The sequence below is a fragment of the Eurypyga helias genome, unplaced genomic scaffold (assembly GCF_000690775.1).
Source record: "Eurypyga helias isolate BGI_N326 unplaced genomic scaffold, ASM69077v1 scaffold19139, whole genome shotgun sequence".
Lineage (NCBI taxonomy): Eukaryota > Metazoa > Chordata > Aves > Eurypygiformes > Eurypygidae > Eurypyga > Eurypyga helias.
The window spans coordinates 1646-19849 of record NW_010270442.1 but is presented as its reverse complement, the minus strand read 5'-3'; the positions used below and the strand labels follow the sequence as shown (position 1 = coordinate 19849).

At 38.9% G+C, this 18204-nt stretch overlaps 1 protein-coding gene across 1 annotated transcript in view; it reads left to right on the top strand.

Moving 5' to 3' along the window:
* The window catches only part of LOC104514708 (FERM and PDZ domain-containing protein 4-like), a gene marked incomplete at its 3' end in the record, with an annotated part of 59595 nt that extends 42328 nt beyond the window's left edge, over positions 1-17267 (top strand). Inside the window, exons 4-12 of the mRNA XM_010158459.1 lie at positions 2695-2887; positions 5210-5314; positions 6502-6609; positions 9699-9830; positions 11892-12011; positions 12755-12891; positions 14122-14248; positions 16549-16638; positions 17085-17267. Of these exons, the coding sequence (XP_010156761.1) occupies positions 2695-2887; positions 5210-5314; positions 6502-6609; positions 9699-9830; positions 11892-12011; positions 12755-12891; positions 14122-14248; positions 16549-16638; positions 17085-17267 (1195 nt within the window). The remainder of the gene's footprint in view (positions 1-2694; positions 2888-5209; positions 5315-6501; positions 6610-9698; positions 9831-11891; positions 12012-12754; positions 12892-14121; positions 14249-16548; positions 16639-17084) is intronic.
* Positions 17268-18204: the final 937 nt, after the last annotated feature.

The window sequence follows — 18204 nt, the reverse complement described above, 5'->3', positions numbered from 1 at the left end:
TTGCTGTTTGAAGCAGCCTCCTCTCAGGTCAGACTTGTGCTGCACAGTCTTTCTTCTTCCGTCTGCCTGTGGGGCAAATCCCAGTGAGCACTGCTGCTCCTGACCTTTCTTCCTGGAGGCCTCCTTTTCTAGAGTGCAGTTGTACAAAATACATGATCTTCTCAGCAGTGGAAAATTTGGTGTAAACTTCCCTGTTAATTGGTTCAGCAAAGTGGAAAAGAGCCCCTCCACCCTTCACCCTGTCCACCATTTCTTCCTTGTAGTTCTCCCCTCCCCCTCCAGTTGCCATTAGATCTCTCTTCCCTCTTCATTAGCCTTCTCAGGTGCATTATCACTGTCACTCATTTTAGCCTGGGTTTGTATCTGGTGAAGGTTCCTTTCATTCCCAAATGTCCACATCCTTGCAGAGTTGTAGGTCTGAAGGCAGTGCGTCGTGGCTGACTCTTTTTGTACTTTTCTGCACTTGATTAAGAACAATCGCCTGTGTGTGAGGGGTAACCATGAATGTAAAGGAATAATCCTTGAATGTAAAGAGCTAAACTTTGGGGAGGCAGAATCCCAAGGGGTCAGTGGAGGAGATTTTATGGAAGACCTCCACTTTTAATAAACACAGAGCTGGATGGCCCAGGCCCATCTAGTCATGAGATGAGCTGGGATGTCTGCACATTCCAGAAGGACTGAAGCCAACCTGTGATTCCACTCATAGTTTTTTGGGACAATCACAGTAAACTAGGCTATCGTTCACTGTAGATGGTATAGATTGGATTTTCTCAATGTCTGCATTCAAGTAAGGTTTGGCTATTCCCCACCTTACAGGTACATCTTATACATGTATGGGGCTAACGATCAGACTGTGATTACCACCTAAAAATAGTAAAATGTAAATAATTCAAATAGTAAAATATAATTATGATAGATCACCAACTTTTAGGAGAGAACCCAAATCTGACCACTGTTTCAGCAATTAAATTTGTGCCAGGAGTTTAACAGAGAAATACTCCTGATGAGGATCTGTCAGTGCCTGGTGGTTATAACAAATTACTGCATGGTAAAACTTCTCGATGTTATTTGTTCTGTGTCCCTACCTGCTCTTCTACAGTGCTCTTGTGAGCCAGTGTAGCTGTTTCAGCCTCGCTCACAGCTATGAATGGCAGTATTTAGTTTGCCTTTGGGCATTATGTACTGTTCAACTAAATAAATCTAATTCTTCCTCTTATGCACATTTTATTTGCTTGCTAAATTTTGTCTCATATAATTGCCTTCAGGGATGGACCAAAAAGTCAACACATTTTTGCAGTCATGCAATTCTTCCTAGTTTCCTAACAAACGTAATATTTCATATTAAAATAATGACTGTTTTTAAATAACAAGCTTAAAATTGATGGCATATATGCCATCTGTGGCTATTTAAAACTACAGTATTTCTGTCTGATTTTGACACATTGTCACAGAGCAGGTTTTCTTTTCACCTTGTGACTGTCCCATACTGCTGTCTTGTTTCATTTCTTTATGGTAGCTCAATACTACACCATGTACTTCTGAATGCTAAATTCTTCTTTTTCTTGAGCATGAGTAAAGGTTTTGTTGTTGCAGCATCTCTACCAGCACCCAAAGGGGCTTTTGCAGCAAATAAACAACATTTCCCTTGGAATCTCTCCCAAATCGTACTTTACCTGCAAAAGCAGGCAAAGCACTAGACATTCTTATTTTCAATGAAAAACATTTTCCCTCAAAATGTAGGGTATTGTTTCTAAGACCTATTGAAAAATTACCTGCTATAATACTGCTGACATGAATAGGATCTAATTTTGAAAAGTTCAGAAAATGAGAAAAATAACATTTTACAGAAAGCCTCCTCTTGTTACAGCAATCTGTCATGTTTTGACCCTGCTGATGGGATGCCCATTGATTGCAGTCCTGCGTAAGTGAGGTTCAAAGGAAAGTCTCCGTCTTCGCTATCATTTCCTCCAAGCAAATCTCTATACAGTGCTTCATTCATTTCACTTGTTAGCAGCTTCTCCAGGTAGTGCTGAAATGGTCAGCTGAATTTTTACTGAATCCTGTGTAAACAAGTTAAAATTATTCCAAATCCTGATAAATTTGAGCTTTTAACAGTAAACAGTGCATAGGCCACACACTATGAAGTTTGTGGGGTTTTTTAAGTATTTTGGCTCCTTGTTAAATGTCCCCTCATTTTGCAAAAGTCACTCTAATTAAGCTGTTTTTATCTGTGACAATGCAAATACTTTACTTGCAGTGATAAATGTTCTGCATTAGTGTAAACACCTCCTGCTTAAGGTCATTAGCTGAGGATAATGGCTTCCATTTGACTAAAAGATGGAGTATCAGAAACAAATGAACCTGGCACTCAGAGAGTCATTAATTGATAGCATTCTTTGCCTACAAACCTGAAGACATTAAAATAGAATAGAGCGATGCTTTGTTAGACAAGCAAGTTTCGACAATCAAACCCGACTGTTTCACTAGGTAGGTGCCACACTCTTTAGAAACAGTTCCTTTCTCAAAGAGAAAATGTCAAATGCCAAGTTGATGCAGAGGTAGAAACAATGAGATTGTGCAATTAAATGCAAAAGCTCTGCTATTACTCAAACCTTTCCCCAGCAGAGGACATTCCCCCAAATACTTGCCGCAGCTGTTCTAGTTTTTCTTATACCTCTGGTTTATTGTTTGAAGGTTTTTAGAAAGCCATCTGCTTCCAGGCTCACCCAGAGTGCCTGGCAAAGGGATGGAGTCCTCACAATGCTGCCACAGAGGAAGTGGGAAGGGAGGCAAGCTCCACGATGTATGGCAGGCCATGGCATGCTCTCCTGGCCGTGCAATAACGCACATTAAGCCCCGCATCCTGGAGGGGATCTGGGGAACTCGCGTATGTTCAAACCTTTCAGTTGCATTGGACTCCCCTATCACATTTTTTTCAATAACGTAATTGAAGTGCTTATGCCCCCCTGCAAGTGGCTTTTGAGGTTGGAGAGGCAGAAGTTGGGGAGAGCGACAGAGCCACGTAGTGGCTTGCCAGATTCTGTGTATGGGAATAACCTTGCCAGAATCCAGGAGAAAATCTGGCATTCTGCCTGTAAAGAGCTGGTGACTCATCTGCAATAAGAGCAAACAGCTGTAAAAAGCCTCTTCCAGCAAGAAGAGTAAGTGAAATCCACTCTTCACCCCTTGTCCTTGGGAGAGCCAGTAGCCTATTGCTGTAGCTGTGCTGCCCCGTGGCAGTGGGAATCGACAGGTTGCAGTCCATTACTTGAATGCCATATAGGCTATCCTTACATGCTGCAGAAAGGGACTACATGGAGAGCAAAGGCAGGTGTAGAATCATCATACTGATCATTGTATACTGTGTCTTTCTAGGAATAAATCTCTGGAGTACAGTATGTAAGCATGCTTCTACAGGGTTTCCATGTTGTACCTTCTTGCCGAACAAGTGTTTTGTGTTCCCCGCCCTGAGACACTCACTTTTTGTTTTTAAAAAACTTCTTTTTTTTTTTTTCGGTGGTTGTTTCAAATCTTCTGGGGAACCTTCTGCATTTTTCAGCACTGGCTTTGGAAGCTGAGCTTGGTTTGATCATGGGGTTGAATTTTCTGTCATTTACTGTTACTGATAGAAAAGATGTATGTTAGAGCTGCCAGAGAAGATGTAAGAAAGAATGAACTGCAAAAGTGAAGAAGCATTTGTTTTTATTTCTTGGTTCTATTTTGTACTCCAGGAATTATCGGAAGGCTCTGATATTTCCTGGGAGAACGTGGCATCTGTTATTCCTTGTTCACTGGTTGATACTGAGCCTATGGTGGTAACAGTTACCATGTTTTTGATGTGATAATAAATCAGTGGCATACAGAAATGAGCTAGAGACTTCTTCCAGCTAATTACTAGAAACAAGGCCTCAACATCACAAGAAAATAACTTTTTAAGCAGTTTCATCAGAGATCAGAGACAACAAGAGCACATGGCCTTGGACTACTCCGTCACTCCTGCAGATTGTTAGCTGAGTCAAAATGTGAGTGATGGTGACAAGACTTCCTGTGTTTACAAGGACTGCTGTCATGCCACACTGATAATAGGAAATTATTCTAGGATCATGATCACTGATGCCTGCACTAATTTCTCACCGGCCAGCCACCATGAGTTATTCTTTTCAGTATCCAAAACTAGTAAGGCCACTCCTCAGGAGTTAGAATAAGATTCTGAAAATCTTAATTCACATTTTACTGAAATGGGTGGACCAAAACCTGGCTTGATGGAGCCTGGTGGTTTTTAGCCAGAGACAGAATTTATTCTGTTGCCCATTATCATGGTTATGGAGCTAGGCAATGCCAGAAGTGTTGTGTTTCTAATTCACCTGAGAATAAAACTGCCTTGCTTCTGCTGCTGAAAATGGAAGTCCCATTTACTGTGAATATTTAATTTGCTACTAAAAATGGATTTTTAGTCAAACTCCTCAAATAAAGAGAATGTTTTTCCAGGGACTGAACACTTGATCGCAGGTGAATCCATTGAATAACGTAGGAGGTAGAAGTCAATTAGGTCCCAGAAGAAAATTAGGAATGTTTCTAGACTTGATGAATCAACCCAGGAAATCCCACAAAGTGTCTGATCTACTGAAGACGAGTCTTGCGCAGGCTGTCCGTAGGGGATACATTCAGGGGAAGTCTGCTGGCCCACGGGTGCCTTTTGGGGATTCTAACCTGTGTTTTGAAGTGGACTAACATAGTGAGATGCTGATGCACTTGGAGAGCTCTCAGCCTTTTTTTGGCAGAAGTTGTGTGTATATCTGTATCTAGTGGATCATAGATTATGCAAAAATTTTCCATTTGGTGTTTGAAGAAAGGGTCACTGGCTGGTCACTGGTTGGTGTCCATTCACGCAAACAAGTTTGGTTGACAGCAGTCATTGTGGACGCACTACAAGGAATTTGCATGTACACCGAGAGCCCTTCTCATCGCTCCAGTCTGACAGTGGGATAACTTTCAGTATGTGCAGTATGCATCGGTGTTTCCTCATATGTATTATCTCAGGAAGCGTTATGGTTTGACTGTATTTCCATTCTTCCGTGAATGGTACGCAAAGTGTTGCTGTATACCTGGAGTTCCCAGTGTGTGAGAAACAGGGAAAATAACTGAAAAAGGAAAGATAGGTTTTAACTTGAAATTATGTGATATATCTTGTCATCATTTTTCCTTCCAGTCTCCTAAATCAGCTTTTATTAGTGCTGCAAAAAAGGCAAGATTGAAGTCCAATCCTGTCAAAGTGCGATTCTCAGAAGAAGTAATTATCAATGGCCAGGTGTCGGTGAGTATTCAACTATTTAACCTCAGGAAGGACTGAGCATTTCATCCAAAGGTATGCCTCAAGGCTGGGAAGTGAGAGAATTATATGGTAGGAACAATGATGATAGGCTTGCAAAGGGAAAGGTTTTTCCGTTTCTGAAGTTTGCGAAAGATGTGTTTTTAAAGTCCATTGGGCCCATGTTATTGTGAAAAATTTGTCCCTTCTTCAAATGAAATTAAAATGATAGTGGGTGCATGTTGTGATGATAGCACATATATGTCTGATTTTATAGTCTTGATAATGCTTTGATAATGAGTTGGTTTCAGAGCAATTTTGTAGTAGGAAAACCCATAAGCTCAAGAGAAGCAGCAGGAAAAGAAGTCAGGAAAACAGATTAGCATTAACTTACAGACTTCTTTAAAATTTGTTTTGTCTACTTGAACTTGTTTCCAGCCCTCAGGCAAAGTCAGCCTCCCTTTGAGAGGCACTGAACTCCTCCTTAAACATGAACTCCCAGCTCATTTTCGTAATTTGACAGAACATCCTTCTACATGGATGTCTTAATCCAACTCTGTTCCAAACATAAATTACTATTACTTTTTGTCAAAAGCAATTTTAAAAACAAACAAACAAGCAAACAAAAACCCCAAGTACCCCACAAACAAAGCTTTGTTTCCCTTCCTTTTTCCTCTTTATTTTACTATCCTTGTTATGAATCGTCACAATTAAGTATCAGTATTATATGTTACTCTCCTTAAATGATGACAGATATTAGCATTTAATATCCAACCATAAAGAGAGCGCATAACACCTTGATTGTAATTCTTACTAATGAATCTGCAGTTCCCGTTTCATAGACTGAAGACATTAAATAGCTCAATATATTCTAAGAAACAGTGATCTTTTTCTGTTTTATTGAAAATGTTTCCACTTTAGGGGTAGCATTTATTGTCAGAGAAATAATATTTAGGGATTTTTTTAAAATACTCCAAGGCAGATATAAAATATATGTGAATAGTTATATTTTTCCAGGAAAGACACCTATAGGGTGCAGCTGCAATGAGCATGGCTGGACACTTGTGGGGTATTGGCTGACACACTCCTTTTCAGTTGTTACTGTTCCACCTGAATGATGTCCTTCTCTATAGAATAACATCTAGATTTCCCTTGTTACATGATGTAATCTGATTCACTAATTTGCTTGGCAGGAAACAGTTAAGGACAATTCACTTCTTTTCATGCCAAATGTTCTGAAGGTGTATCTTGAAAATGGACAAACCAAATCTTTCCGTTTTGACTGCAGCACTTCAATAAAGGTAGGCTAGATATACCTTGGTATGCAGTGCCAAGAATGCCAGTTTATTCTTTTTAAGACCTTTAGTAATTATCGTTTATTTGGAATGCTTTAAGAACAAAATTACTAGTGTGCTCAGTTGGGGCTGGCTGGATTCATTATTCAGAAATAATGAGGTTTTGGCTCATTTTTCTGCTGCTAAAAACATATTTTATTGTCAATGAAGAAAAAGTAGAAATGATCATTTTAATGTGTCTGGAGTGCAGTTAAAATTACATGGTCCCATTGTTTTGATATACTGCCAAATGCTAGCATGATTTGTCAGCAAAAGTCAGGAGCTAAGAAGATTAAGATGTTGGTTGCTAATTGAATATCATCTAGCTTGTCATCCAGTGAACTTGGGATGGGATATTGTAGGGTTATGCCAGTGATGAATTACTTGTCTCAGTCTAATGCCCTCTGTGCTTTCCATAACACATTTCACATGCAGCAAGGAAAAGTTGAAGCCCTGGCACAAACCTGAGGCTGCTAGGGAGTGTCGGTGACACTGATCCATTTAGGTTCCTAAACCAGAGGCATCGTTGGTATCCGACTGCCTTGGAGTAGTGCAGTAAGCAGCAGGACTAGCACTTTTGGGCACGCTGCTAGTCTCCCAAGCATTTGTGCTTGGGTGAGCTAATTTTAACATAGATTGGTTACCAAATCTAATTCACCGTATGGTACCATGCATGATTGGGACACTGAGACAAGAGAGATGCTTGGGTGGGCATGATCAGTGAAGGCTTGGGATGCAATTTTCCACAGCACGGCTAGCTTTTGCCTGTTTTAAGGGATTGTAAAGCTATGCACATTTGAAGAAAGGCTGCTTTTGTTCTCACTGTGATTCAGCAGTATGCTCAGTTAGAACAGCAGAGAGAATGATTTAGAAAGGTAAACAAGAGGAAATTCACTCCAGTTTGAAGGCCAAAAGGTACTGAAGTTACACTTAAAAATGGGCTGCAATATGTGTTTATAGTTCATATATATACCTTAGGCATAAGTTGGGTGCAGGTAATAGATACAAGCCTCCACTCTATAGCCATGGGATACTGAATTCCTTTAGTCCATTCGAGAATTTGGTTGGGTGAAGAAATAGGAGACAGGTCTCATGTAGATGGTGAGGTCTCCATACCCTTCTAAGACCCACAAGCCCACTTTTCAGTATTTTCATTTATGAGCATAAAACCAACTAACCTGTTCCAGAATATTTTGCCTCCAAAGACCAGTCTTTGGCAATTACATCACATTAGTTTTCAGTAGGTCTGTCATGGGTGTGTCATGTGCTGTAAGACCATGTGTCTACTCTGAAGTCATTTGCAAAGCTACCCACGTGGGCTCAGCGACCTGACTGTATGGATGTTGTAAGCCTACTTTTTGTAGGAATAATTTCCTTTGCATCTAATTCAGGGAATTATATATTCTGTAGCCTGTACAGCTATATATTACATATTCTTGCATCTAAGTGTGTGTATATTCCTCATTGTGGACAGGTGGGTGTGGATTGCTGCTTCTTTTCTTAAACTGAGGCGAAGGAGACGTGCCCCAGTTAAGGCAAATGCAGGGTTTTTCTGCCCCCAGCAGTCCTGTAACTCACTGCTTAACAACGAGGGTGCAACCAGTGCCTTACCTGCAGTCCTCGCTCTCCTTGTTGCTGGGAGGTAGCACCTGGGCTAACTCTAAGTTATTGGGTGAGAAGAAAGGCTAGCAGAAAATTTGGTTCAGTAAGTCAGTGCCTCTGTGCCTTAGCATCATATTTTCAAAGGTCCAAGACGACTAGCAGAAAACAGTGCCATTATTACACACTCTTAAAAACTCACAATATAACGTCTCTTCATGTTACTGCTGTGCCCTTTGTCTTTGAGCATAGTTTAGGAGTATAAATAAAAGTAGATTTACTGTTTAAGCAATAAATTTCCCTTTAGTCAGAATAGTGTAACATTAACCTCCATTATTTAGAGTGGTTGCTTGCAATCCATTAATACTGTCTTAGATTCTTTACGTCGTACAGAGTTGTCCCCATCCTCCTGCATACATTTTTCATCCTTCCACCAATTTGATGTTGATTTTCCATAAACACACTTTAATTGATCAATTAATCTTCCTAAATCATGTTAAAACACTTGGATTACAATTCATCATGATCTCCTTAGTAAGTCCTATCCATCTGGATACTTAGGTATATCTAAAAATCTTTTGGAATGTGTAGAAATGTTTTAATCTTTTCACCAACATAATGTGAAACTGTTTTTAAATGATGGGTTATTATATACTCCTTTTTCCTGCTACATTCACTAAAGCAAAAGATTCCTTGCCAGATGATATTAATACTCTGCATATATTTACAAAGCGTTATATGAATGGTTTTGTGAGGAGGTTTGTTTAGCTGCTTTTTTAGGAACAATTGTTCTCAAATTATTGCCCTTAGACATAATCCAATGTAAAAAATCTAATTAAAAGTCTCTAAAAAATGTGAATTATACTATAAATTAACATGATCCGTGAATTTAGAGCTATTGTTCTGCACAGGTATTATCATCACTAACTTTGCTGTCAGCATTTGAAACTCAAGACATGGACTTGAAAAGAAACCCTTGCCATAAGAACAAAGAAAGGCCGTTCATTTAAATGATTTGTTGAACTTAGAAATTTAGTTTGTACTGGTTGGTGGCCCTGCCCCAACAGTAAGTGAAGAGAATAGCAGCAAGACCGTCTCTCCTTTGCTGATGGAGAGGTTTTATTTCCAGGGAGACAGATATGATTTAAGGGCCACACAAGTATAATTTGCATGTTAAACTGCACAGACAGTCGTCTGTTCACAGCAATCCCATGTATATATTTTTTGAAGTGCATATCTCAGGGGTGTTTGAATATGAAGGCACTGATTTTTCACTGGGCGTGTGGGTGTGATGTTCTGAATGCTTGTGCAGAACAGGTGCAAAATGTGACCATCGTCCTGTTTAACATCTGGGCTTCCACCTGTGCCTGGGTACAGGCAGGGTGCGTCGCAGGGAAGAACTGGGTCTCAAGCACTTCATGAATTTAAGCACATTTTATAAATCCTTTGTTAATTAGGATGTCATCTTAACTCTCCAAGAAAAGCTTTCCATCAAGTGTATTGAACACTTTTCCCTGATGCTGGAGCAGAGGGTTGAAGGATCTGGAACGAAACTCCTTTTGCTACATGAACAGGAGACTCTAACTCAGGTTTGTGTAATAATATGTGAAAACGAATGTTAATGAGATGGATTACTCAGTAAATTAATCAGTCTTTTTCATTACTCATGTGAGTTAACTGCAAGATTTATAGAGTGATACAGTTTATCAAATATCAGAGGTATTTAGTTGTGGTTGTAAGAATCAAGTTCTCACAGAAAACAATTATTTTTCTATTATATAGGCATCATATTTCATCGCTTCATTGGGCTATTAAAAATTATTTTAAAGTTTATTAAAGATCAGACTGAAAGCTAGAAGATACTTATGAAGCCTTTTTTATATCGTATGTGGCCCAACTAATAAACATTCTCAACAGCTGGGAAATCCATGGTTGCAATTCTGAGAACCACCGTCTGCCCAAATTCCTTTAAAAAAATTATTTTGCTCTTTGGTCCCTATCTGATTATACAGATCTGTATCCAGGTGACAGGGAATTACACTCTTTTTGATAAAACCAAGTTTGGCTTGGTTGTGCAGCGATACATTATGCACTTCAGCGATGAATTGTGACCCAGAAAATGCTGGTGTGACTTTCTTCCTTAGATCAGGGAGGTGTGACTGGGGGTGAGTTGCTTCACAGTTCCCAGCAGGGGACCCTGATTTTAACTGCTTATCGTTTTGCCAAACTGTTCAGCTGGAAATTTTCCATGATATTTCTGTGTTTCAGGAGAATATTAGTATTTTTAAATTTCACCTAATCTGAAAAAGAAAAAAAAAAAAAGAGAGAGAAATGGATCCTTAGATGAGACGGGGGAAAAAATATTTCATTAAAGTGCCAGAATTCTGTTGATGATATAATTAGCCTGTGTAACACTACAAAGGAGCTTCATTTACCAGCTAATGGTCTTTCTAGTGTTTTCTAACCTTTCAACACTAGAGTCTGCCATGTTAACATTCTTTTCTTGTGGGTATAAGGTACCACAATATCCAGAGTACTCAGTAGTGGCTCTCCTGGCCTAGCCATCTCTCTTTGAAGTAATTGGTAAAATTCTCATTGAAATCAGAAGGGTCAGAATAAACTGACACAGCAAGCTTTTGAAAATCCCATCCGGAGCTTTTGTTTATACATACAGAGCATGCCTAGGTACTTGGGAATGAGGTCAGAGACAATGTGAGATAAACATACTTTTGCAAATTGTTAGGGCAAGACAGAGACTTCATTGGATATTTTTAAAAGCATAGTTTTATCAATTAAACATGTTGAATATAAAGCACACTAACTCTCTAATCACATTAGCCTAATTAAATAAACCACATTAATTCTGGGGGTATCTTCTTTGAAGTTGCTGTAAAAGCAGCAATACTTTAATTTGCCGTTATAATGTTGCTGCTGACCATGACTTACAGTGGTGTTATTGGATTGTTACTGTTTCATGCAATTATTCATTAGCTATGCGATGGTCCTCCATGAATATACCCAGCTTATGGTGTTACATGCTTAACAAAGTTTTGCTGACCAACACACAGAGAGGTCTTTTTTATATTTTAATGTACTGGGAGAGATTTGTCTTGGCTACAAGTCATGGGGGTAGATCTCTTAATCCAGAACAACCCAAGAAAAAGACCTGATTTCTCACAAATTGCCTAATGGATTAAAACATGGGAGAGAAATTGAGAATAGCTGCCAAGCTGTGCTTCACCTGCGTTCTCAGTCAGTCTAAGAAATAAAATGTAACCTCTCCCCAAAAACCTTCTAGCCCTTCTCGTTTTCTGCTGAAGCACAATTCAGTTTGTATTTCACTTGGATGGTTTTCATTAAGGTCTGTTTTCTCTGTCTTTTCACTCTGGTTTTGAATGAGTGAATTCTGTTGCCTTGAGGATGAGTTGTATTGGGCAGTCATGCCTGTCTGGTCTAAAAGTCTTTCCACAAGATTATACATATGATGTTTTTATGTGAATAACTTAGTTGGAGCCCGTGGCAAAATCCTTCGTTGAACAGTTACTTTTCATGGTACCATGTGGCTCTGGAGCAGGGTTGCAATGCTGAGACTAGAGACCACGTTGCTTGACCAGGTTGCCAAGTCTAATATGATTATTGCACTCTCCTAGGTGACCCAGAGGCCAAGCTCACATAAGATGAGATGTCTTTTCAGGATTAGCTTTGTCCCAAAGGATCCCATTGATCTTTTAAGAAGAGATCCAGTTGCTTTTGAATATCTCTATGTACAGGTAAGTGGAAGCGTGCCCACTGTTAGTATAAAGAAGAGTAAAAAGATAGTTGCATTTAGTGTGTATATATATATTTATCTTCACATAGAAAAGTGTGGCTGCTGTAAATCCTGGATTTTATTTCTGCTGCACAAAGTCAATGAATGCACTTGGGGAATGTGCAAATCTTTATCATCTGCAAAGTCCCTTTCCTTCATAAGTCGCTCCAAACAGCAATGCTTTGATATCTTTCCAAAACATATTTGGCTTTAGAAAAGACTGAAGCTGAAGTAATTGTTAATATTTATTTCTGGTACTGTAATATAAGACAGAAATGATGTCTGAAAAGGAACTTCCAGTCAAATGGATGAGAAAACTGGTGTACAAGCAGTGTGGTTCTCCTGGGTATCTCACCAGGTAGAATCCTGCTATCCTGAGTCCAGCTACACTGATACCCTCCCAGCTGTCTTTGTGTAAGAGGATTACTGTTCTTCCCAGGAAAAATGAAGAGAACTTAGATCAAAATCCTTGTGCCTTCTGCTCTTTGGCAGAAGTACTTGTGTACTTCAGAAGTGCCCGTATCCTGGTGAGCATCTGACACCTCTGGGAGCAACAGTCCTACCTTCGGCATGGTCCTGCTTCTGAGTTCAGGGTTACTTTTCATGCAGTGGTGTTTTTTTGGGTTTTTAATTAAAAAAAAAAAGGACTATGTTTTTAGTGCAAGATTTTTGAACTTGATGCTCCCTCTACTGGTTCTTTGGCAGAGCTGTAACGACGTGGTTCAGGAAAGATTTGGACCAGAACTGAAATACGACATTGCCCTGCGCTTGGCTGCATTACAAATGTACATTGCAACTGTGACCACCAAGCAAACCCAGAAAATCTCCCTCAAATACATAGAGTAAGTTGAGAATGCACTGTGTTCTTTAAAAGTGAAATATTAGCAGTAGCTCATAGTTCAAGGTTTTTTCTTTAATATGCCTGTATGCACGCGCCAATTCTAGGTTCATTCTTTGTCACTGAAATTGGCTCAGGTGTGTTAAGAGCAGTAAGTATGGACCTTTTGGTCCATTTACCTTTTGGTTTAGGCATATGAAATAGCCTGTAAGTGTAGATAAGATTAAGTCATTTGCTTTCAGTGATTTAATGGCCAGATCTATGTTTCTGTGGTCTGAAACTTAAGGTTTTAGTAGAGATTATTATAGTAAGATTCAGATGTTTTCTTGGTTTAGAAGACTGTAGGGTCTTAGATTCACAGATTTACAGAGTAGTAGGGGTTGGAAGGGACCTCTAGAGATCATCTAGTCCTAGATTCCATTTGTAAGATTTCTGAAATACAGAAATATCCCAGTTTTATGTTAAACAACATGTATATGTAACTACAAAGAAAAAGAAAATTTCCAAAGTGCAGCTGTGTGTACATCTGCTTGGATTTAAAAACCACGAAAACAAAACCCAAAAACATCCCAAACCCCAAACTTTTGCTGTTGTTGCTTAGTTTACCTGTAGAATGGAAATAATAACTGTTACACACTCAGAGAGTTTGTCCACCTTACTGAAGATCACGATATATTGTGTCCTGTTAATGAATCAGCAGAAACAATTACTTAGAAGTGAAAAGTCAGTCTTCTATCAAAAGGGGTGCTTCAAGCAGAAAAAAAAAATTGGTAAAAGGTTGTTTTTGAGGGGGAAAAAACCCCACAAAATATAAGTGACAGAGACAGTGGCTGACTTGTTTGCATGTTCTAAAACAAAGCCTAGAAAATAAAATAAAATCTGATATTATGTTGTTAAATCTTCTGCAATTTTAATTCTATAATGGTACTTGCCTATGTACTTAAGTGGTGTTTAACAATACAGCATAGACTTTAAATATAAAACTTAAAACTTCTTTTCTGAATGGCACAATGGAGGAGATGGAAGGGATAGAAGAGAGATTATATATCAATTTAAAGAATCTTTTTCATAAGTAATATATAGCTTGACTATAGAAAACAATGTGTTACTGCCAAACTGGACTTGATCACTTCTGCTGTTTTCAGGTGTTCAGTCACTTGTCATCACAGTCACCAGTCTTTAGATAAATAATCATCACAGGAATGTGAAATTAAATATATGCCTTTTATTGCAGAAAAGAATGGGGATTAGAGACTTTTCTTCCATCTGCTGTGCTGCAAAGCATGAAAGAAAAGAACATAAAGAAAGCACTTTCACACCTTGTCAAAGCAAATCAAAACCTAGTTCCTCCGGGTAAAAAGGTATTACATTTGCATCTTAATGGAAAATATGTTTTAAAGAACAGAAAGGTTGGGGTGCATGGGAAACATTTAAAGTTAATCCTTCGGAGAAACACCTAGCCATTATATTTTCAGAGATTTAACTTTTAGTGCTCGGTACAACATAGCCAAGAACAATTAAAAATAATTAATTATACCCCAAGTAAACTATCTTCTCATCTTGATAATGCCAGAAAACTGGTTATTAATGTTTCATGTATGATAAAGTTGTATTTTTTTAATTATTTTAGTGCTTCCTATTAATGGCAGACCTGTTAGGAAAGTTACTGTTCTCCCTCTGGTGCTCTCATCTGAACCTCATTAATCCATAAACCTGACTTAAAGGCTGTTTTTCAGGATTGTTTTCTGTTATTCTGTAGATAGAGACTTTTTGCTGGCCAAGATCTAGTGATGGTCCTTACAGTAAATGACCCTCCTTGCTCTTGTAAAATGTGTTTCTTAGCACTTAAGCTTTCAGTTCAGCTGCAAAAACCAGGTAGAAGACAGTGTCTCTGAGAAGTGCCTTTGTTACGTGCATACAGCTGAGGCTGGGCTTAGGCACCATGATGAGGTTTCTTTATGAAAGTCATCTAGTCTCTGTAGTCAATGGAGAGAAATAGACACTTCTAGGGAGCGATTTCATCCCATCCCACGTTAGGAACCGAAACCAGGTCAGATGACTTGTGTCCTAGAAACGCCTATTTCTCACCATGGAGTATAAAAAGAACGTACGAGTGACTAGTTAAAACATAAAATGAGTTGAATCCTGCTCCATGACACTTGGTTTCTGAACAAAAGAACTCCAAAGCACCTGGTACCTTAGCTAAGGTTCACTGTCATCAGCAGAAATCCTGCTTGGAGGTTTCAGACCGTGTCTTGACTGTGAATGTAGCTCTGTGTGTATGACCTGAGATGCTCAGAAAGAAAGGCCACCTTTTTGACTGAAGCACTGCACGTCTCCTGTACTGCTGAGGCTAAAGCTGAATACTGGTGATGTCTTACTGTTTATCCTGGTAGTGTAAGTTTGGATTTATTTTGGAATCCATCACTGCTGCAGGCATTGCAGGTGATGGGAGTGGCATACAGTATCAGTTCTTGGTTAGAAACGAGGTTGCAACAGTCCTTTCCTGCAGCAAGCAGACTTAATTGATTTTGCTTCATTCTTTACTAATTTGGAAATATGTTGTGTGCTCATCTGCTTTTTTAGCAGGTAAGTCTCAGAAACAAAGAGTCTGAGCTTATTGTCACCTTCTGTACTTGTAGGTACTAACACACGAACTGGTTTCCTTCTGGGGTCGTCTCTCCCTCCGCATGAAGGGAAGCCTGTCATTCTCAGGATTCTCCTGTTTTTTACAGTCCCTGACTGTACAATTTCCCCGACAGCTGAACACCTAGTGAAGGGGAAAGCAGTCCCACTACTTGCTCTGCTCCAGATTAATTTCCTCCTTGGGTGTCTAGAAAAACCTTAGTATCAAGGCTCTTAAAATGCTGTTCGAAATCAAATAAGATTTTGAACTAGAAATCTAGTGGCTGAAATGAGAAGATCTTGTTTTATCTTTCAAAAGGCCAGATGTAAGGATTTATACCAGGGTGATATGAGATTTTGGTCCAGACTGAGTGAAATGAACTGTTTCTTGTTTCCATTCAGTTTCATATTTCCAAGGTGTTTCTTTTAAGTGGGTAATTTAAGCTCAGAGGAGAAAAAGGAGATGAATTATGACACGTATTGCAGGATATGATCATATGTACTGTATTCGGCTTTCAGATCTATTCCCTACTAAATATAGTAGAAGAGTTTTATTTCAAAAAATGGGAAATGCAGTAATGAGGTGGAATAATATGCCATATGCTGCAAGTACCTAACAAAATGTAATACGCGTAGCTGACAAAAGCAAATTCCCTGTATAGGTACATAAATGTTTGAGAACTGATGGTGATTATGAATGGAAGGCTGTTGTCTAGCCTTGAAATCCCTCAATGAACAGATGTTTAGTCTGTGTAGTTAACATTTTCCCTTCACTGGAGCAATCCCAATGTTCTCGCAGCGCTCTGATCTGCCCATACCCACGTCCTTGGTGCATTTTAACTAAACAATCAAGATCTTAAAGAATGGAAGTGTTTCTCCTCCTCTGAAACTCAAGCATCTAATGATTCAGTTGCAGGCTGTGAAGAGCTGTTATTGCAGTCCATTCTCCTTAAACTACACAAATACTTTTTCTTTCTGAATTTGATAATGTGTTGTTTTCCATCACTCCACCTTACCTCTGTTTCTTCTCCCTCAGCTATCTGCTCTGCAAGCCAAGGTGCATTATCTAAAGTTCCTCAGTGATCTACGATTATATGGAGGGCGTGTTTTCAAGGCAACACTAGTGGTAATATTTCTCTTGAAAGAGTCTCTCTTTTATCTTGTTATTTTTTTATCGACATATCTTTTTGCAAAAGCTGAACTATATAATTTTCTATTGAGATTGTTCTATTCGTACACTTAAAAAATAATTGTTAAAATTAACCAAATCCTTTGATGAACCAAATCCTGATGACAAAGATTTTCTTTTAACATAAGCAGATTCTATCTGTCAGTCCATCTTACTCTCCATTTAGAAACTACATTACAGTCAATATCAAGGAGCAGATTACTTTTTGGTTTTAATTACATATGCTCTTCTGTATCATATCTTCTTAGAAAAATATAATCTTTAATGTAGAAATGCCATGCAAATGTAGCCCCAAGAAGATGAAAGAAGGCAGTGGTGTTATTTGTCACTGTGTGGTGCCTATGATGTTTGTTACTTTTGCTTTTTTTCTTTTTCTGCTGAAGCAGGGAGAAAAGCACTCAGAAGTGACTCTGTTAGTAGGGCCACGGTACGGAATCAGTCACGTGATAAACACCAAAACAAACCTGGTGGCTCTCCTGGCAGACTTCAGCCATGTGAACAGGATTGAGATGTTTACAGAAGACGAAAGCAGTGTTAGAGTTGAGCTGCATGTCCTAGATGTAAAAGTAAGTTTGTTGTTGATTTATGTTGATATAATATCTTTAAATAATGTTTTTGTCATTATTTGACTATTTGATCAAGCTATACTGTTCTGAACATTTTCACACTAACAATATTGTGAGTGTGCATTTTTAGCATTTTTGGGTCAGAATGCATGTAGAGTACAGTTTGGGCATTTGAGGGGGACTAGGGTGTGTCAGGCTGGTGCTTTGCTAAGAGGTAATGATGAAAGCTGATGAAAAAAATTGAAATTTCTTCTGAAGCTCCTTGAGTTCCTAGAATCTCCTTCAGGTGTAACAGACAATATTATCATCATTAGAGAATCTCCAGCTGCATCAGACCAGTGTCCCCTGTAATCCAGTGTTTTATGTGCAAAGTTCACTACAAGTAACCGCATAGTAGTTACCAATGGCATAAACTGTAAGAAGGCAAGATTTTTTTTCTTAGCCTTTAAATTCCAGTTAAGTGCTTAACACTGTGTCTGTGGCATCTAGTGGCAAGAGTGGAGTTTTGTATATTCATAGATTCATAGAATCACAGAATGGTTTGGGTTGGAAGGGACCTTAAAGACCATCTAGTTCCAACCCCTCGGCCATGGGCAGGGACACCCTCCACTGGATCAGGTTGCTCAAAGCTTCATCCAGCCTGGCCTTGAACACTTCCAGGAATGGGGCATCCACCACTTCTCTGTGGAGGGCTCCTATTATATTGCCCTGGTTCTTCTTGGGGTGTTTTATATTTCATTTTGAAGTGAAAGTCTTCATAGAATGTCTCGAATTAATCAGGATAATCAGAGATTGAAGGAAGAGTTCTCATTATACTTGAAGCTTAAATATTCTGTGAAAATAAATAGAGCCTAACAGTTCTTTTTGCTTACCCAGCTGTAAAGAAGAAACATACACAAGCAATATTTTACTAAGCTTTTGCTTTGAATGCTTTAGG